We start from the raw sequence: 15,500 nt of genomic DNA, 5'->3' as shown, positions 1-15,500 counted from the left end.
AGCTGTAGTTCCTGCAACACTGCCCACTCCCACCTCATTTACTATAGTCTCAACTCTCACCTTGCCTCAGGCAGAGCGGAGTGCTGTTTGAAGGGTCCGCTTAGGGCAACTACTTGCAAAGCAAAACCAGTTGGTACCTGTTGGTGGAAACTTGCACATTCATTGGGCTTTGTGCTTGTCAACCTCCCACTGCTCCACAGAGAAGCAGTGAACCAATTTTATCCCGCAAACCAGAAACAGGAACTGAACGGGCCTCTAACCAGGCCTCCAAAACAGGAAGCAAGGGACAGTCCCTGCAGCCACCAGAGGGGAACTGACTTGTAGCAGAGAACTCCCAGAAGGCTGGCACCAGCCACGGCCACTGGTGAGACAAGGCCAAGTTGTGAGCCTATAATTAGGCTTCACCTAGACGTGGAACCAACTTGAACTATCAACTGATGAACATACGAAGCAGACAAAAGGCAACCAAACTGAAACAAGAAACCAGGATCCCAGGAGCCTGGGAAGCAGGACCAGTGGGGACAAGCTGCAGTTGACTATCTGGGATGAGAAATGGGTGCTCTAAAAACAAATGTTATTTTTGTGCTTTGGAGTTTTGTTTTTCGTTTTGCTTTTTTCCAATTTTCTAGTAAAGCTCTTTTTGGAAAATTTTAACTTTGCCTCCAAGAAAGCAAGAGGAAGCACAGTGTTCTGAGCTCACAGGGGGCAGGCAATGATATGCCGGCAAAAAGTCAACAGCCCAGAGAAAAACCATGAGTGGGCCTCTACTGGGATATTTTTTTAATCCCTTCCTAAACTAGACTTTTTCTTTATGAGTTTGCCTATGTTTGCTCTTTTGATAATTTTGCTAAGGCTTGTTTCTTGGGTGAAGAAGCAGTGATGAGGTAGGAAGGGGCTATAAGGTGGTTTAGACTAGAGGTTCTCAAACACTGCTCTTTTAATTGGCACGATAAAGTTTTCATCCATCATGGTGAAATGGGAAAAAGAATAATAAATAATGCGTTTTTCCACACATTTACTGTATGCAAAAAGCTATTCTTTACTCTAAAGTTATGCCTTCCCTAATTCAACATAAAAAAATGTGTTTTCTTTTTAAGAAGTCATGGCAGTAGCTGGCTGGTTGTCAAGTTTTCTTTTTCTCTCTTTATAACACTTACCTGGAAAGATAAAATGTTGACAAACTCATGTCAGTCTTCAATTTTTTTAAACCAGTTCATGGGAACCAATATTTAGGAAATACTGACGCCACCCAAGTATACTTCTCCCTCCAAGTATATGAGACAGTATATATGAAAGCCTCCCTGGATTTAAAAGTAGAAAATGCAGAATTGGGCTGGAAGATTCTCAGGAACTTCTCAGTCTGAGATAGAGAGGAGACAAAGGTTATGTTTGCTTTTGTTTTGTTATCAAATGAGACTGGAAGTCCTAAGGAGCTGTGCTGGAAGCAAGTGGAACCAAACCCAGAAAGTTCAGATGCCTGTCCAGTGACATGGCCCAAATGGGTGACTTTTATCACAAACCCAAGTAAGGCGGGAACACTATAGAGATGAAAATATAAAGGCTAAATTCTTAAAATTTCAGCCTCCATGTGTTTCCTTCCTGTTACCCACTGTTGCTAATGGGTGAAAGGCTGAGTAAGAGATTGCAATACAGAGAGCCTGCCTAAGAGAAAGGCCAGGAGAAGTTCTGGCCAGGGGCAAGGAAAGGGGAAGCAGGCAGCCATCCAATCCTGAGCCCCCAGAGAGGGAGTGAGGTGCCCTTGAGCAGAGCACTGTCCCTGGGTCTTACATCAGCTGCAAGTCAAGCCCCATAAATAGGTTTGGAGGGGACGAAGGTGAAAGTGTTTACGGATCCCCTGCCGTATCACTTCCTCCTTCGCTGAGCATCCTTCCTCCTCAGTCCCTGCCCAGGCTTCCTCCTCTCCCTAAAGCCACCCAATCCTTCCTTTGTCCCCTGCCTCACCAGAGCCCCTCTTCTCAACACCACCAATCCAAAGTGATGCTCGTACATCCAGCCAAGATGCTACCAGAAGCCAGATGAACGCAAAAGTTCCTGACTCTAACACAGGGAAGGATGTATTCAAAGTCCCAGTTTCAGGACTTCCCTGGTGGCGCAGTGGTTAAGAATCTGCTTGCCAATGCAGGAGACACGGGTTCGAGCCCTGGTCTGGGAAGATCCCACATGCCGTGGAGCAACTAAGCCCGTGCGCCACAACTACTGAGCCTGAGCTCTAGAGCCCGCGAGCCACAACTACTGCACCCTCGTGCCACAACTACTGAAGCCCACGTGCCTAGAGCCTGTGCTCCGCAACAAGAGAAGCCACCACAATGAGAAGCCCGCGCACCACAACGAAGAGTAGTCCCCGCTCACCGCAACCAGAGAAAGCCCACGCGCAGCAACGAAGACCCAACGCAGCCAAAAATAAGTTAAATAATTAATTGTTTAAAAAAGTCCCAGTTTTAGGTTGGCAGGAACATAATTTCCTGAATGTTTAAACAGATAAATGGGGTTCACACTTCAAGTACACTGAATTAACAAGGCTTCTTATAGTCTAGTCCCAAATTTAACCACCATCTATTTCTAAGAAAAAGTGTGCTCCTGGATCTAAGCAGCAACCTTGAATCATTTAGCCTGAATGAACGAATATAACTTTTTTATGGTTCAGTTTTTCCATAAGCAAAGCAGGGGAATAACAAAGCCTATACCAGCCATACTTCACAAAACTAATGTTCATTTTTTTAAAAATGTTGAGACCCTGCCAGTTGGGGTCTGTCTACCTGAATGGAATAGTTCTGCATCACTAACATCTGTATCACTGACATCTCTTAGCTTTCACAGAAATTTACTGCCTGCAATGCAGGGAGCTGGGAAGGGGTGTTGTTAGCCTGGCAACTGCCGTCTCTGAGTGACAGTATTGTATATGTAAGTACAATGAATTTTCATAAAATCTTTGATAGAACATTAGTTTCCTCTCAGAACGGGAATGAAAGAGCGAATGACAAGTGTAGTCAAAGAACAAACTCGATTACAGTTGAACGATAATCAAATAGGGAAAAATCAGTGAAAACCTTTAACTGCAATCTATTCTTTAGAAAGATACCAGTACACAAAGATAGCGGAAGCTTCTAAAAATGTAACCAAGCTTTAAGTTCTTATTCATTCTATTAAGCTGAGCTGTTCGAACACCAACATTCCCTTTGAAATGCTGAGGCCCTTGTTAAGTCCCTCTTGCTTACCATTCTATTGCAGATTGGGGTCACCTCTGAACCCCACTCCCCAGTTTGATTCTAGAGGCTATTTCCTGGAAGCCCAAGGCATTCCGTGTAGACCCTCACAACCAGGACATGAATCTGCGCTTCTCACGGACCCTGATCTCCTGGAGGTGGCAACATGATAGATATTAATACAAGCAGTTCATTCATCTCTGTGGACTGAAGTGATTCATTTTTTAATCAATACTGTCACAATTTTAAGGTTCAGAATTTGAGGGCTGGAAGGAATCTTAGAACCCAATTATTACAACCCTTCTCTGAGATTTTAAATTACTTGCTCCAAATTAGAGAAGAACCAGGACCAGATCTAGATGTTGAAACTCTTGTTCCAGTGCTCTGTCCCCGCACACCCTGCTGCCTTCCCTTTACAAACTCACAGGATTACATGAGGGAATCTTAGAAATTTTCTTCAATCTCCCCCTCTACTTCCATCCTTGGTCAGTTTTATAGGCCGCTGAAGGAGACAAAGGGCCTCACTCACAATTATGTGGTCCAGAGCAGAGCCAGGATGAAAACTCAGATGGAACTTGAGGGATGATGTTCTTCCCACTATATCATAATGGTTCAACTTTCGAGCAGAGGTAGTGGATGTAGAGCAATGGTCAGCATGGGGCCAAAACCTTGCCAGGCCTGTTTTTGTAAGGCCTGCAAGCTAAGATTGGTTTTTCCATTTTTAAATGGTTGGGGGAAGAACATCAAAAAAGAATAATACTTTGTGAATTACATGAAATTTAAATTTCAGTGTCCATCAACAAAGTTTTACTGGAATACAGCCACGATCATTTGTTTAGGTCCTCCTGAGTAATACGTGCAGAGTTGAGGAGTTGTGAGAGACACCTCCTGCAAAGTCTAAAATGTTTATGCCATCTGGCCCTTTACAGAAAAATCTGCTGAACTCTGGTAGAGGACGAGCAAGCGCTCTCTTAGAAATCAGAAGTCAAGTTCTACTACTATCTATCTTGGCCGCCCTCAGTTTAGAAAAACAAAGGGTTTGGACAAAACTGATACCATCCTTATTCGGTCACATCTTCAACATCTTCATGCTGAATGAGGAAGCTCAGAGATCATGTCACAGGCAGGGGTGAAACTGGGGCCTGCCCAGGTTGAACAAAGCAGTGGGATGGGACAGAGCTGGCCCGGAAACACTGGTTTTCCTAGAGCGTGTCCTCCTCCCCACTATTCCACATTGCACCAAGATGGCTCATAAGGTCCCTGCCAGCTCTCTGCCACATGAGTTTGATGCTTCCCTCTCTTGATTCTAAGAGTAAATTAGCCCAGCTAAATGCAGATAGCAAGGGCGAAGCCGGACTTTCTAGAATCAGGCACCCAAAGTGAAATCCTCCATTAACCAGTTGTTACCTATGACCTTGGGCCAGTGATGGACCTCTTGGTTTTCTCATCTAAGAAGGATGCTAAGTACTTTCTTCACAGGCTTGTTTGGAGGATTAAATGAGATACATTTCAAATGTCTGGTCCCTTCTAATCTTTCTCTCTCCCTTTCCCAGAGACAGTATTTGGAGAATAAACAGTACGTGAGCCTTGTTAGGAAACTCTTGCAAATTAGCTTAGAATTTAAGATTACTTTTATAAAAAATACCCAATCTATCAATGCAATAAAAACAGACTTCTTATTTCACTGGGTGTTTTCCTCACATACCTTTCAGTTCTTTGAAACTTCTTCTAAATTATAATCCAAAAATAAAAGTGCTGTAGTTTTTAGAAAAGTTATATTTCTTGTTTAGAAAAGCAAGCCACACAAAGAACCAACCTAAAATATATTATACTCATGTCCAGTTATGAAGACCAAGACTGTAAAATACACCCGAACCAAAGTCCTAGTTTATTTAGTCTGGCTTCCTTAACATGAAGTTCTTCTTGTTCTTAAAATATTCAGCTTTGGCTGAATTCCAAGACGGACACAAGCCTACTTAAGGTGTTTTGAAGAGACTGAAGAGAATTAGAACTGGAAACAAGATTGGATTATAAAACCTTCTATGTGATCACAAATGCAAGAACCTTATTGCTTGAAACCACCATTAAATCAAATTTTATGCCCCCACTTATAAAAGAAATAAATATGTATATATCCTCAACATTGGTTGTACAGGGTGCTAAAGGTTAATTTCAATAACATGCTTTCATCCCTAACATTTGCTAACAGATAGCAAATTGCTGCAGTCACTTGAATTGCAGTGACACTTTCTGAAATCTGTAATAGGTTGAAAAGATTTTTTTTCATGAATTATTCTAGCAACCACTTTAATGGGCACACTTTATTAGGCCAATCTAATCTTAGTTATTAAAATAGCATATCAGTGTTTTAAACAATGTTAAAATTATATACTTTCCAGGGGCTTCCCTGGTGGCGCAGTGCCTGAGAGTCTGCCTGCCGATGCAGGGGACATGGGTTCGTGCCCCGGTCCAGGAAGATCCCACGTGCCGCGGAGCAACTGGGCCCATGAGCCATGGCCGCTGAGCCTGCGCATCCGGAGCCTGTGCTCCGCAACGGGAGAGGCCACAACAGTGAGAGGCCCGCGTACCGCAAAAAACAAAACAAACAAACAAACAAACAAAAAATTATATACTTTCCAGCCCATCAGGGCATATGGAGTAATAAAAAACAGGCCTTGGTTCTTTCACCAAAATCCTAACAAAGATATCATACAAGTTTAGTGTAAATTACAAAGTTGCTTTTGGAAGTAATTTCTTGAAACTTCAAATTGGTAAGAGATGGGAAATCAAACCACTAAACTTAAGGTTAAGGGAGCTGGGAAGATCATGACATAACATGCAAATTCATACAGATCCGCTCTGCCTGCAGCTGGCTGAGTGGCAGAAGTCATGATTTCTGTACTCTCAAAAGTACACAGAAAAAATGAGGACATCATCTAAAACAGGCACAGGTATATACAGAAGGAAAATGTGGGCCAAACCTAACAGAACAGAAACCAAAACACTAAATGTAGAAAAGGCTGACTGGGGCAAATATCTCGCAATGCACGAGATCAGAAGTTCTTTAAGAGGACCACACGCACGCCGGGCTCCTGGTGGCTGGGCAGTCAGACTCTCGCACAAATACACTCTCCCCAGAGCTGCGAGAGGCTGCCCGGAGCAGTCACGCAGCGCGGCTCGCTGCCTCTAAGATGGGGCAAGAAGTAAATAAGTAGGAAGCACGATTGCTGCCCAGAAATTGTTTTTTCCTGCCCAGGAAAGAAAACAAAAAACATTTTTCCCCCTGCGGTGGCCTGGGAAAAAGTGAACCCTGACCGCGGCGGATGGGGAAGGGGTTGCACACGCACCTGCATTGTAAAAACGGTCCAACACCGCAGTTTCCCCAAAGTCCAGTTTCCCGAAATGCAGGGTCTCCAGGGTGGCGCCCACCGTCTCGCACGCCTGCCGCAGGCACTGCAGGGCCTCGCTCTCGGCCACCACCAGCTGCCCCTGGCTCGCTTCGTTGATGACATATGCCACCGTGGTCCGTCGGCCTCCTCCGCCACCAGAGTTGCCCCGGCACCGGGTGGCGCTGCTCCCGGGGGTGGCACTGGGACACGCAACACCAGGGGCGGCGGCACTCTCCACGTTCCAGAAGCTGCCCGGTGGCGGCGGCGGCAGCTGGTTCTCCTCGCCCTCGGCGGCCGCCGCCGCTCCTCCCCTCCGGTAGCTGCCGCCCTCGGCCAAGGGTGGCACAGAGAAAGTGATGCCCTCGCCCGCCTCCGCGCTCATCTCTCCCGGCCGGGCTGCAGTGGCGGCGGCGTCCCCCGCCCAGCCGCACCGTCTGGCCAGCCACAGCTCGGGGCTGCTCCGCGCGCGCCGGGCTAAGCAGCTGCCATCCCGTGTCGCGCCGCGCCGCCGCCTCCTCTCCGGCGCCCTCTCCCCCGAAGGGACGCCGCTGCCCGGCGGAGGCTCGCCCCTCCTCGGCGCCTCCGTGGCCGCGCCGCTCGCCCGCTGCAGGGTGTAGAGTACAAGGGGTGGGGAACCGGGTTGAGCGGGAAGAGACAGCGCTTCCTTTTCTTGGCGGGCGGACAAGTCGGCTAGCGAACCTGCGCCGCGGCGCGACTCAAGGGCGCCCCTCTCGGGGTGCGGTGCGCCCTGGCCACCCGGAGTGCGGTCCTGGTTCCTTCCGTGCCGGGCGCTCTGGGAGGGGTCGGGGAGGGCGCCCTCTGGGTGGGGAGCTACCTGGCCAGCACCTCAGAGGCGGGCCGACTCCCTGGACCGCGTCCCGGAACAGCTGCAGCGGCCGCCGAAAGGATCCGCCTTCTTCCTCGGCGGCGGCTCCCCTTCATCTGCTCTGTTTCCTCCTCCTTCCCCGGCCTCGTTTCTCTGCCGATCGCCGCGCCCGCTTTGGCACCAGCCTGGCCGCTCCAGTCTCACCGCTCCTTGCAGCAGCTCGCCCAGTCGGCCACCGGCTTCTTGGCCGCCCACTCGTCGCGGCACCGAGAGTCAGGGCCCGCCCCGGGGGAGGGCGCTGCTGGGAAGCTCGAGTCCGGACTAAACCGACTGCGCCGCGGCTCCCGGACCTCAACCCAGCCCCGAGCGCCGCCCGGGGCCAAGGTTCTGCACCGTCACCCACCGGGCCCTCCACCCAAGAAGACCTGGAGTAGGCAAAAGCCCGGAGCGCACGCGACGACAGGATGGCGCAAAAAAAGTCTCTCTTGCGAATACTCGGGTCTTCAGAGCCAGCGCAGGAGGCATTAGCAGCGTTCCCCTTAGCCAGGGCGCCCCCCTCCGGCCCCAGCCGGCCTCGCTCTGCAGCGCGGTCCGGTAAAGCGTGCGGCGCTGGCAGGACTAGGGCAGCATCTGGAGGCCAGCATTGCGCGGGGCGGGAAGACTTCAACTACAGTCCTGCAGCCGGCCTGAACTGGAGGGTGGTTTACTGGTGACAGTGGCTCTCCGCAAGTGGCAGGCTAAATTTATCGGGTCTGCCCTGGCACTTTTCATTTTCAAATTTTCAATAGCTCTGCTATCATGAATAATTGATTAGCTTCAAGTGCTGAACGGTATAGCGTTCCCATTTGGGTTCTTAAAATTTCCCCCAACATCGCGCATACTTACCTCAGATAGAAAACCGGTTCCATACTGGACTTGGCAACTCATCATCCGCCAGATGAAAGAGGGAAATTAAGTGATTACTTCTATTTTTTTAAATTGCACCACGGGAGGGCGGGGGGGAATGCCTGAATTGCTTAAGAGCAATCAAAAAGTATCTACTTATTTGGGAAGCAAAAACAGATGTGTAAGTTCTCAGAGAACTCCAAAATGCTATAACTTCAGGAAAACCAGTGAAAGCTGCAGTGAAATAAAGTAACAGGTTTGGGCTTCCCATCTCCAGGAACCGAGATGAATGAGTTTTATGAAAAAGGTTGAAGAATATTGCAAATTACATGCAAGCTAGGGGGAAAAGGAAGGATAACACAGTTGAGTAGTAAACGGTGAAAAGAAGGAAGAAAATAGTAATGTAGGAAAACACCTAGCAGCTGAACAATTGTATCTGCACAATTGTATCCTTAATGAAGCAAAGTGAGTTAGCTTTTTCTAAAGATTTGTAAAACGATAGAAGTAAATTTCTAGCAAGGAAACTGGATTCTATGTGATCCACATCTGTTTTTGAACTTGATATCATTAGGAAAGTAATTACTTAGTGAATCCGTGACCATAAGGAAACAAAACGTTGGTGGACTACTAATAGATGTGTATCTTTTAATACTTCCAACAACTTGTCAAACCTCCAAACTTCTGTGAAAGTGTATAATCCTCCACCCCATACTGGCCCAAAACAATAAACACAGGAAGGTCGTTGGGACCATGTCTGGAAAATTAAAATGCCCAAATTCTCAAAGAGCACTTGACTACACAAATAAGGCCCAAAATTATATAGAGAGCTATTTTCTTAAAACCATAATTTTTATACCATTTCACCTTTGCTTCCCTTCCAGATCTTTTCAGAGCCATTGTTCATATATAATTTTGTTTTATTTTACTCACTTTGTTTTACTTTGAATTGATTTAATAACTTTAAAGATGTTACTGATTACCGGCACCCAAACCCCAACGCAATGCTGAAAGACTACTTTCCTTGGTCCCAAGGCTCTCCCACCTAAAAGGCATGGTTTAGCTGATTAATCTTACACAACGTGTACCCAAATGAAATTTCCATTTTTATAGCTGATAAACAGTTGAAAGTATGTAAATTCAGATGGTTCAATTTACAACTCAACTTTGAGTCCTGTGCGGAGGCAGGGGCACCAGGCAGAGGGCATGGGCGTGGTGCTGAAATTCTGCCTGCCTTCAGCTTGCCAGGCCCGCCTCAGGGTGTCTGTCTGGAGGAATGAAAGCCTTCTAATTTGATCACCCAGCAGTTGTGCTTTTTGCAATTCGTCTGTATAGAAGGCGCACATTTTTCTAAGCCAAAAGCACATCTAATATGGTAATGGTGGACAGGAGAAAAAGCATTGCCTATCTTGGGCTTCCAAGTTTCTTCTTGAAGATGCAACATGGTGAATTTTAAACCTGAAATGGGCAAGTGTCTCCTAGCTAACGAGCTTTTGCTTTAGGTGACAAGTTTGCCTCTCTCTGTATCCTCAGGTAAGTAGAAATATTATATACTCTTTTTTTTTAATACAGCAGGTTCTTATTAGTTACCAACTTTATATATATTAGTGGACATATGTCAATCCCAATCTCCCAGTTATTCCCACCACCATCACCCCCGCCCCCGCTTTCCCCCTTTGGTGTCCATACGTTTGTTCTCTACATGTGTCTCTATTTCTGCCTTGCAAACTGGTTCATCTGTACCATTTTTCCAGATTCCACATATATGCATTAATATACGATATTTGTTTTTCTCTTTCTGACTTACTTCCCTCTGTATGACAGACTCTACGTCCATCCACATCTCTACAAATGACCCAATTTCATTCCTTTGTATGGCTGAGTAATATTCCACTGTATATATGTACCACATCTTTTTTATCCATTCGTCTATTGATGGGCATTTACATTGCTTCCATGTCCTGGCTATTGTAAATAGTGCTGCAATGAACATTGGGGTGCATGTGTCTTTTTTAATTATGTTTTTCTCTGGGTATATGCCCAGTAGTGGGATTGCTGGGTCATCTGGTAATTCTATTTTTAGATTTTTAAGGAACCTCCATACTGTTCTCCATAGTGGCTATATCAATTTACATTCCCACAACACTGCAAGAGGGTTCCCTTTTCTGCACACCCTCTCCAGCATTTCTTGTTTGTAGCTTTTTTGATGATGCCCATTCTAATCGGTGTGAGGTGATACCTCATTGTAGCTTTGATTTGCATTTCTCTAATAATTAGTGATGTTGAGCAGCTTTTCATGTGCTTCTTGGCCATCTGTATGTCTTCTTTGGAGAAATGTCTATTTAGGTCTTCTGCCCATTTTTTAATTGGGTTGTTTGTTTTTTTGATATTGAGCTGCATGATCTGTTTACATATTTTGGAGAGTAATCCTTTGTCCATTGATTCGTTTGCAAATATTTCTACCATTCTGAGGGTTGTCTTTTCATCTTGTTTATAGTTTCCTTTGCTGTGCAAAAGCTTTGACGTTTCATTAGGTCCCATTGTTTATTTTCGTTTTTATTTTCATTACTCTAGGAGGTGAGTCAAAAAAGATCTTGCTGTGATTTATGTCAAAGAGAGTTCTTCCTATGTTATCTTCTAAGAGTTTTAGAGTGTCTGTCTTACATTAAGGTCTTTAATCCATTTTGAGTTTATTTTTGTGTATGGTGTTAGGGAGTGTTCTAATTTCATTCTTTTACAGGTAGTTGCCCTGTTTTCCCAGCACCGCTTATTGAAGAGACTGTCTTTTCTCCATTGTATATCCTTGCCTCCTTTGTCACAGCTTAGTTGACCATAGGTGCATGGGTTTATCTCTGGACTTTCTCTCCTGTTCCATTGATCTATATTTCTGTTTTTGTGCCAGTACCATATTGTTTTGATTATTGTAGCTTTGTAGTATAGTCTAAAGTCAGGGCGTCTGATTCCTCCGGCTCCATTTTTTTCCCTCAAGATTGCTTTAGCTATTCAGGGTCTTTTGTGTCTCCATACAAATTTTAAGATTTTTTGTTCTAGTTCTGTAAAAAATGCCATTGGTAATTTGATAGGGATTGCATTGAATCTGTAGATTGCTTTGGGAAGTATAGTCAATTTTACAATATTGATTCTTCCAATCCAAGAACATGGTACATCTCTCTGTCTGTGCCATCTTTGATTTCTTTCATCAGTGTCTTATACTTTTCTGAGTACAGGTCTTTTACCTCCTTAAGTAGGCTTATTCCTAGGTATTTTATTCTTTTTTTTGCAGTGGTGAATGGAATTGTTTCCTTAATTTCTCTTTCTGATCTTTCATTGTTAGTGTATAGGAATGCAAGAGATTTCTGTGCATTAATTTTGTATCCTGCAACTTTACCAAATTCATTGATTACCTCTAGTAGTTTTCTGGTGGCATCTTTAGGATTATCTATGTATAGTATCATGTCATCTGCAAACAGTAACAGTTTTATTACTTCTTTTCCAGTTTGTATTACTTTTATTTCTTTGTCTTCTCTGATTGCCATGGCTAGGACTTCCAAAACTATGTTGAATAATAGTGGCAACAGTAGACATCCTTGTCTTTTTCCTGATCTTAGATGAAATGCCTTCAGTTTTTCACCATTGAGAAAGATCTTGGCTGTGGGTTTGTCATATATGGCCTTTATTTTATTGAGGTAAGTTCCCTCTGTGCCCACTTTCTGGGGAGTTTGTATCATAATTGGGTGTTGAATTTTGTCAAAAGCTTTTTCTGAATCTATTGAGCTGATCATATGGTTTTTATTCTTCAGTTTGTTAATATGGTGTATCACACCGATTGATTTGCATATATCAAAGAATCCTTGCGTCCCTGGGATAAATCCCACTTGATCATGGTGTATGATCCTTTTAATGTGCTGTTGGATTCTGTTTGCTAGTATTTTGTTGAGGATTTTTGCATCTATATTCCTCAGTGATATTGGTCTGTAATTTTCTTTTTTTGTAGTATCTTTGTCTGGTTTTGGTATCGGGTGATGGAGGCCTCGTACAATGAGTTTGGGAGTGTTCCTTCCTCTGCAATTTTTGGAAAGAGTTTGAGAAGGATGGTGTTAGCTCTTCTCTAAATGTTTGATAGAATTCACCTGTGAAGCCATCTGTTCCTGGGCTTTGGTTTGTTGGAAGATTTTTAATCACAGTTTCAATTTCATTACTTGTGATTAGTCTGTTCATATTTTCTGTTTCTTCCTTGTTCAGTCTTGGAAAGTTATACGTTTCTAAGAATTTGTCCATTTCTTCCAGGTTGTCCATTTTATTGGCATAGAGTTGCTTGTAGTAGTCTCTTAGGATGCTTTGTATTTCTGTGGTGTCTGTTGTAATTTCTCCTTTTTCATCTCTAATTTTATTGTTTTGTGTCCTCTACCTCTTTTTCTTGATGAGTCTGGCTAAAAGTTTATCAATTTTGTTTATCCTCTCAAAGAACCAGCTTTTAGTTTTATTGATCTTTGCTATTGTTTTCTTTGTTTCTATTTCATTTATTTCTGCTCTGATCTTTATGACTTCTTTCCTTCTACTAACTTTGGGTTTTGTTTGTTCTTCTTTCTCAAGTTTCTTTAGGTGTAAGGTTAGATTGTTTGTTTGAGATTTTTCTTGTTTCTTGAGGTAGGTTTGTATAGCTATAAACTTCCCTCTTAGAACTGCTTTTGCTGCATCCCATAGGTTTTGGATCATCATGTTTTCATTGCCATTTGTCTCTGTATTTTTTGATTCCCTCTTTGATTTCTTCAGTGATTCTTGGTTATTTAGTAACATATCATTTAGCTGCCATGTGTTTGTGTTTTTTACATTTTTTCCCAGTAATTTATTTCTAATCTCATGGCATTGTGGTCAGCAAAAATGCTTGATATGGTTTCAATTTTCTTAAATTTTCCAAGGCTTAATTTATGACCCAAGAGGTGGTCTATCCTGGAGAATGATCCATGCACACTTGAGGAGAATGTGTAATCTGATGTTTTTGGATGTAATGTCCTATAAATATTAATTAAATCTATCTGGTATATTTTGTCATTTAAAGCTTGTGTTTCCTTATTAATTTCCTGTCTGGATGATCTGTCCATTGATGTAAGTGAGGTGTTAAAATCTCCCACTACCATTGTGTTACTGTTGATTTCCTCTTTTATAGCTGTTAGCGTTTGCCTTATGTATTGAGGTGCTCCTATGTTGGGTACATATATATTTATAATTGTTATATCTTCTTGGATTGATCCCTTGATCATTATGTAGTGTACTTCCTTGTCTCTTGTAACATTCTTCATTTTAAAGTCTATTTTATCTGTTATGAGTATAGCTACTCCAGCTTTCTTTTGATTTCCATTTGCATGGAATATCTTTTTCCATCCCCTCACTTTCAGTCTGAATGTATCCCTAGGTCTGAAGTGGGTCGCTTGTAGATAACATATATATGGCTCTTGTTTTTGTATCCATTCAGGAAGCCTGTGTGTTTTGGCTGGAGCATTTAATCCATTCACATTTAAGGTAATTATCGATATGTATGTTCCTATTACCATTTTCTTAATTGTTTTGGGGTTGTTTTTGTAGGTCCCTTTCTTCTCTTCTGTTTCCCACTTAGAGAAGTTCCTTTAGCATATGTTTTAGGGCTGGTTTGGTGGTGCTGAATTCTCTTAGCTTTTGCTTGTCTGTAAGGCTTTTGTTTTCTCCATAGAATCTGAATGAGATCCTTGCTGGGTAGAGTAATCTTGGTTGTAGTTTCTTCCCTTTCATCACTTTAAATATATCATGCCACTCCCTTCTGGCTTGTAGAGTTTCTGCTGAGAAATCAGTTATTAACCTTATGGGAGTTCCCTTGTATGTTGTTTGTCATTTTTCCCTTGTCGCTTTTAATAATTTTTCTTTGTCTTTATTTTTTGTCAGTTTGATTACTGTGTGTCTCGGCGTGTTTCTCCTTGGGTTTATCCTGCCTGGGACTCTCTGCACTTCCTGGACTTGGGTGCCTATTTCCTTTCCCATGTTAGGGAAGTTATCAACTATAATCTCTTCAAATATTTTCTTGGGTCCTTTCTCTCTCTGTTCTCCTTCTGGGACCCCTATAATGCGAATGTTGGTGCATTTAATGTTGTCCCAGAGGTCTCTTAGTCTGTCTTCATTTCTTTTCATTCTTTTTTCTTTATTTTGTTCTGTAGCAGTGAATTCTACCATTCTGTCTTCCAAGTCACTTATCTGTTCTTCTGCCTCAGTTATTCTGCTACTGATTCCTTCTAGTGTATTTTTCATGTCGGTTATTGTATTGTTCATCTCTGTTTGTTTGTTCTTTAATTCTTCTAGGTGTTTGTTCTTTAATTCTTCTAGGTGTTTCTTCTTTAATTCTTCTACGTCTTTGTTAAACATTTCTTACATCTGCTTGATCTTTGCCTCCACTCTTTACCTGAAGTCCTGGATCACCTTCACTATCATTATTCTGAATTCTTTTTCTGGAAGGTTGCCTATCTGTCTCCATTTCATTTAGTTGTTTTTCTGGGGTTCTATCTTGTTCCTTCATCTGGTACCTAGTCCTCTGCCTTTTCATTTTGTCTGTCTTTCTGTGAATGTGGTTTTTGTTCCACAGGCTGCAGGATTGTTGTTCTTCTTGCTTCTGCTGTGCCCTCTGGTGGATGAGGCTATCTAAGAGGCTTGTGCAAGCTTCCTGATGGGAGGGACTGGTGGTGGGTAGAGCTGGGTGTTGCTCTGGTGGGCAGAGCTCAGTAAAACTTTAATCTGCTTGTCTGCTGATGGGTGGGGCTGAGTTCCCTCACTGTTGGTTGTTTGGCCTGAGAGGACCCAGCACCAGAGCCTACAGGCTCTTTGGTGGGGCTAATGGCGGACTCTGGGAGGGCTCTCGCCAAGGAGTACTTCCCAGAACTTCTGTTGCCAGTGTCCCTGTCCATGTGGTCAGCCACAGCCACCCCCCGCCTCTGCAGGAGACCCTGCAACACTAGCAGGCAGGTCTGGTTCAGTCTCCTATGGGGTCACTGCTACATCCCCCCCTGGGTCCTGATGCACACAGTACTTTGTGTGTGCCCTCCAAGAGTGGAGTCTCTGTTTCCCCTAGTCTTGTCGAAGTCCTGCAGTCAAATCCCGCTAGCCTTCAAAGTCTGATTCTCTGGGAATCCCTCCTCCCGTTGTCAGACCACCAGGTTG

The 15,500-nt window shown here is 43.8% G+C and overlaps 1 protein-coding gene across 1 annotated transcript in view; it reads right to left on the bottom strand.

The window, feature by feature from the left end:
- MAP3K5 (mitogen-activated protein kinase kinase kinase 5) overlaps positions 1-7,416 on the bottom strand; it is a 212,873-nt gene extending 205,457 nt beyond the window's left edge. Inside the window, exon 1 of the mRNA XM_060029910.1 lies at positions 6,572-7,416. Within this exon, the coding sequence (XP_059885893.1) occupies positions 6,572-6,995 (424 nt within the window). The 5' untranslated portion in view covers positions 6,996-7,416. The remainder of the gene's footprint in view (positions 1-6,571) is intronic.
- Between the last annotated feature and the right edge of the window lie 8,084 nt (positions 7,417-15,500).

Source organism: Delphinus delphis, chromosome 14 (genome assembly GCF_949987515.2).
Source record: "Delphinus delphis chromosome 14, mDelDel1.2, whole genome shotgun sequence".
Taxonomy (NCBI): domain Eukaryota; kingdom Metazoa; phylum Chordata; class Mammalia; order Artiodactyla; family Delphinidae; genus Delphinus; species Delphinus delphis.
Note: the sequence above shows the minus strand (reverse complement) of the source record. Positions and strands in the feature narration are given on the sequence as shown.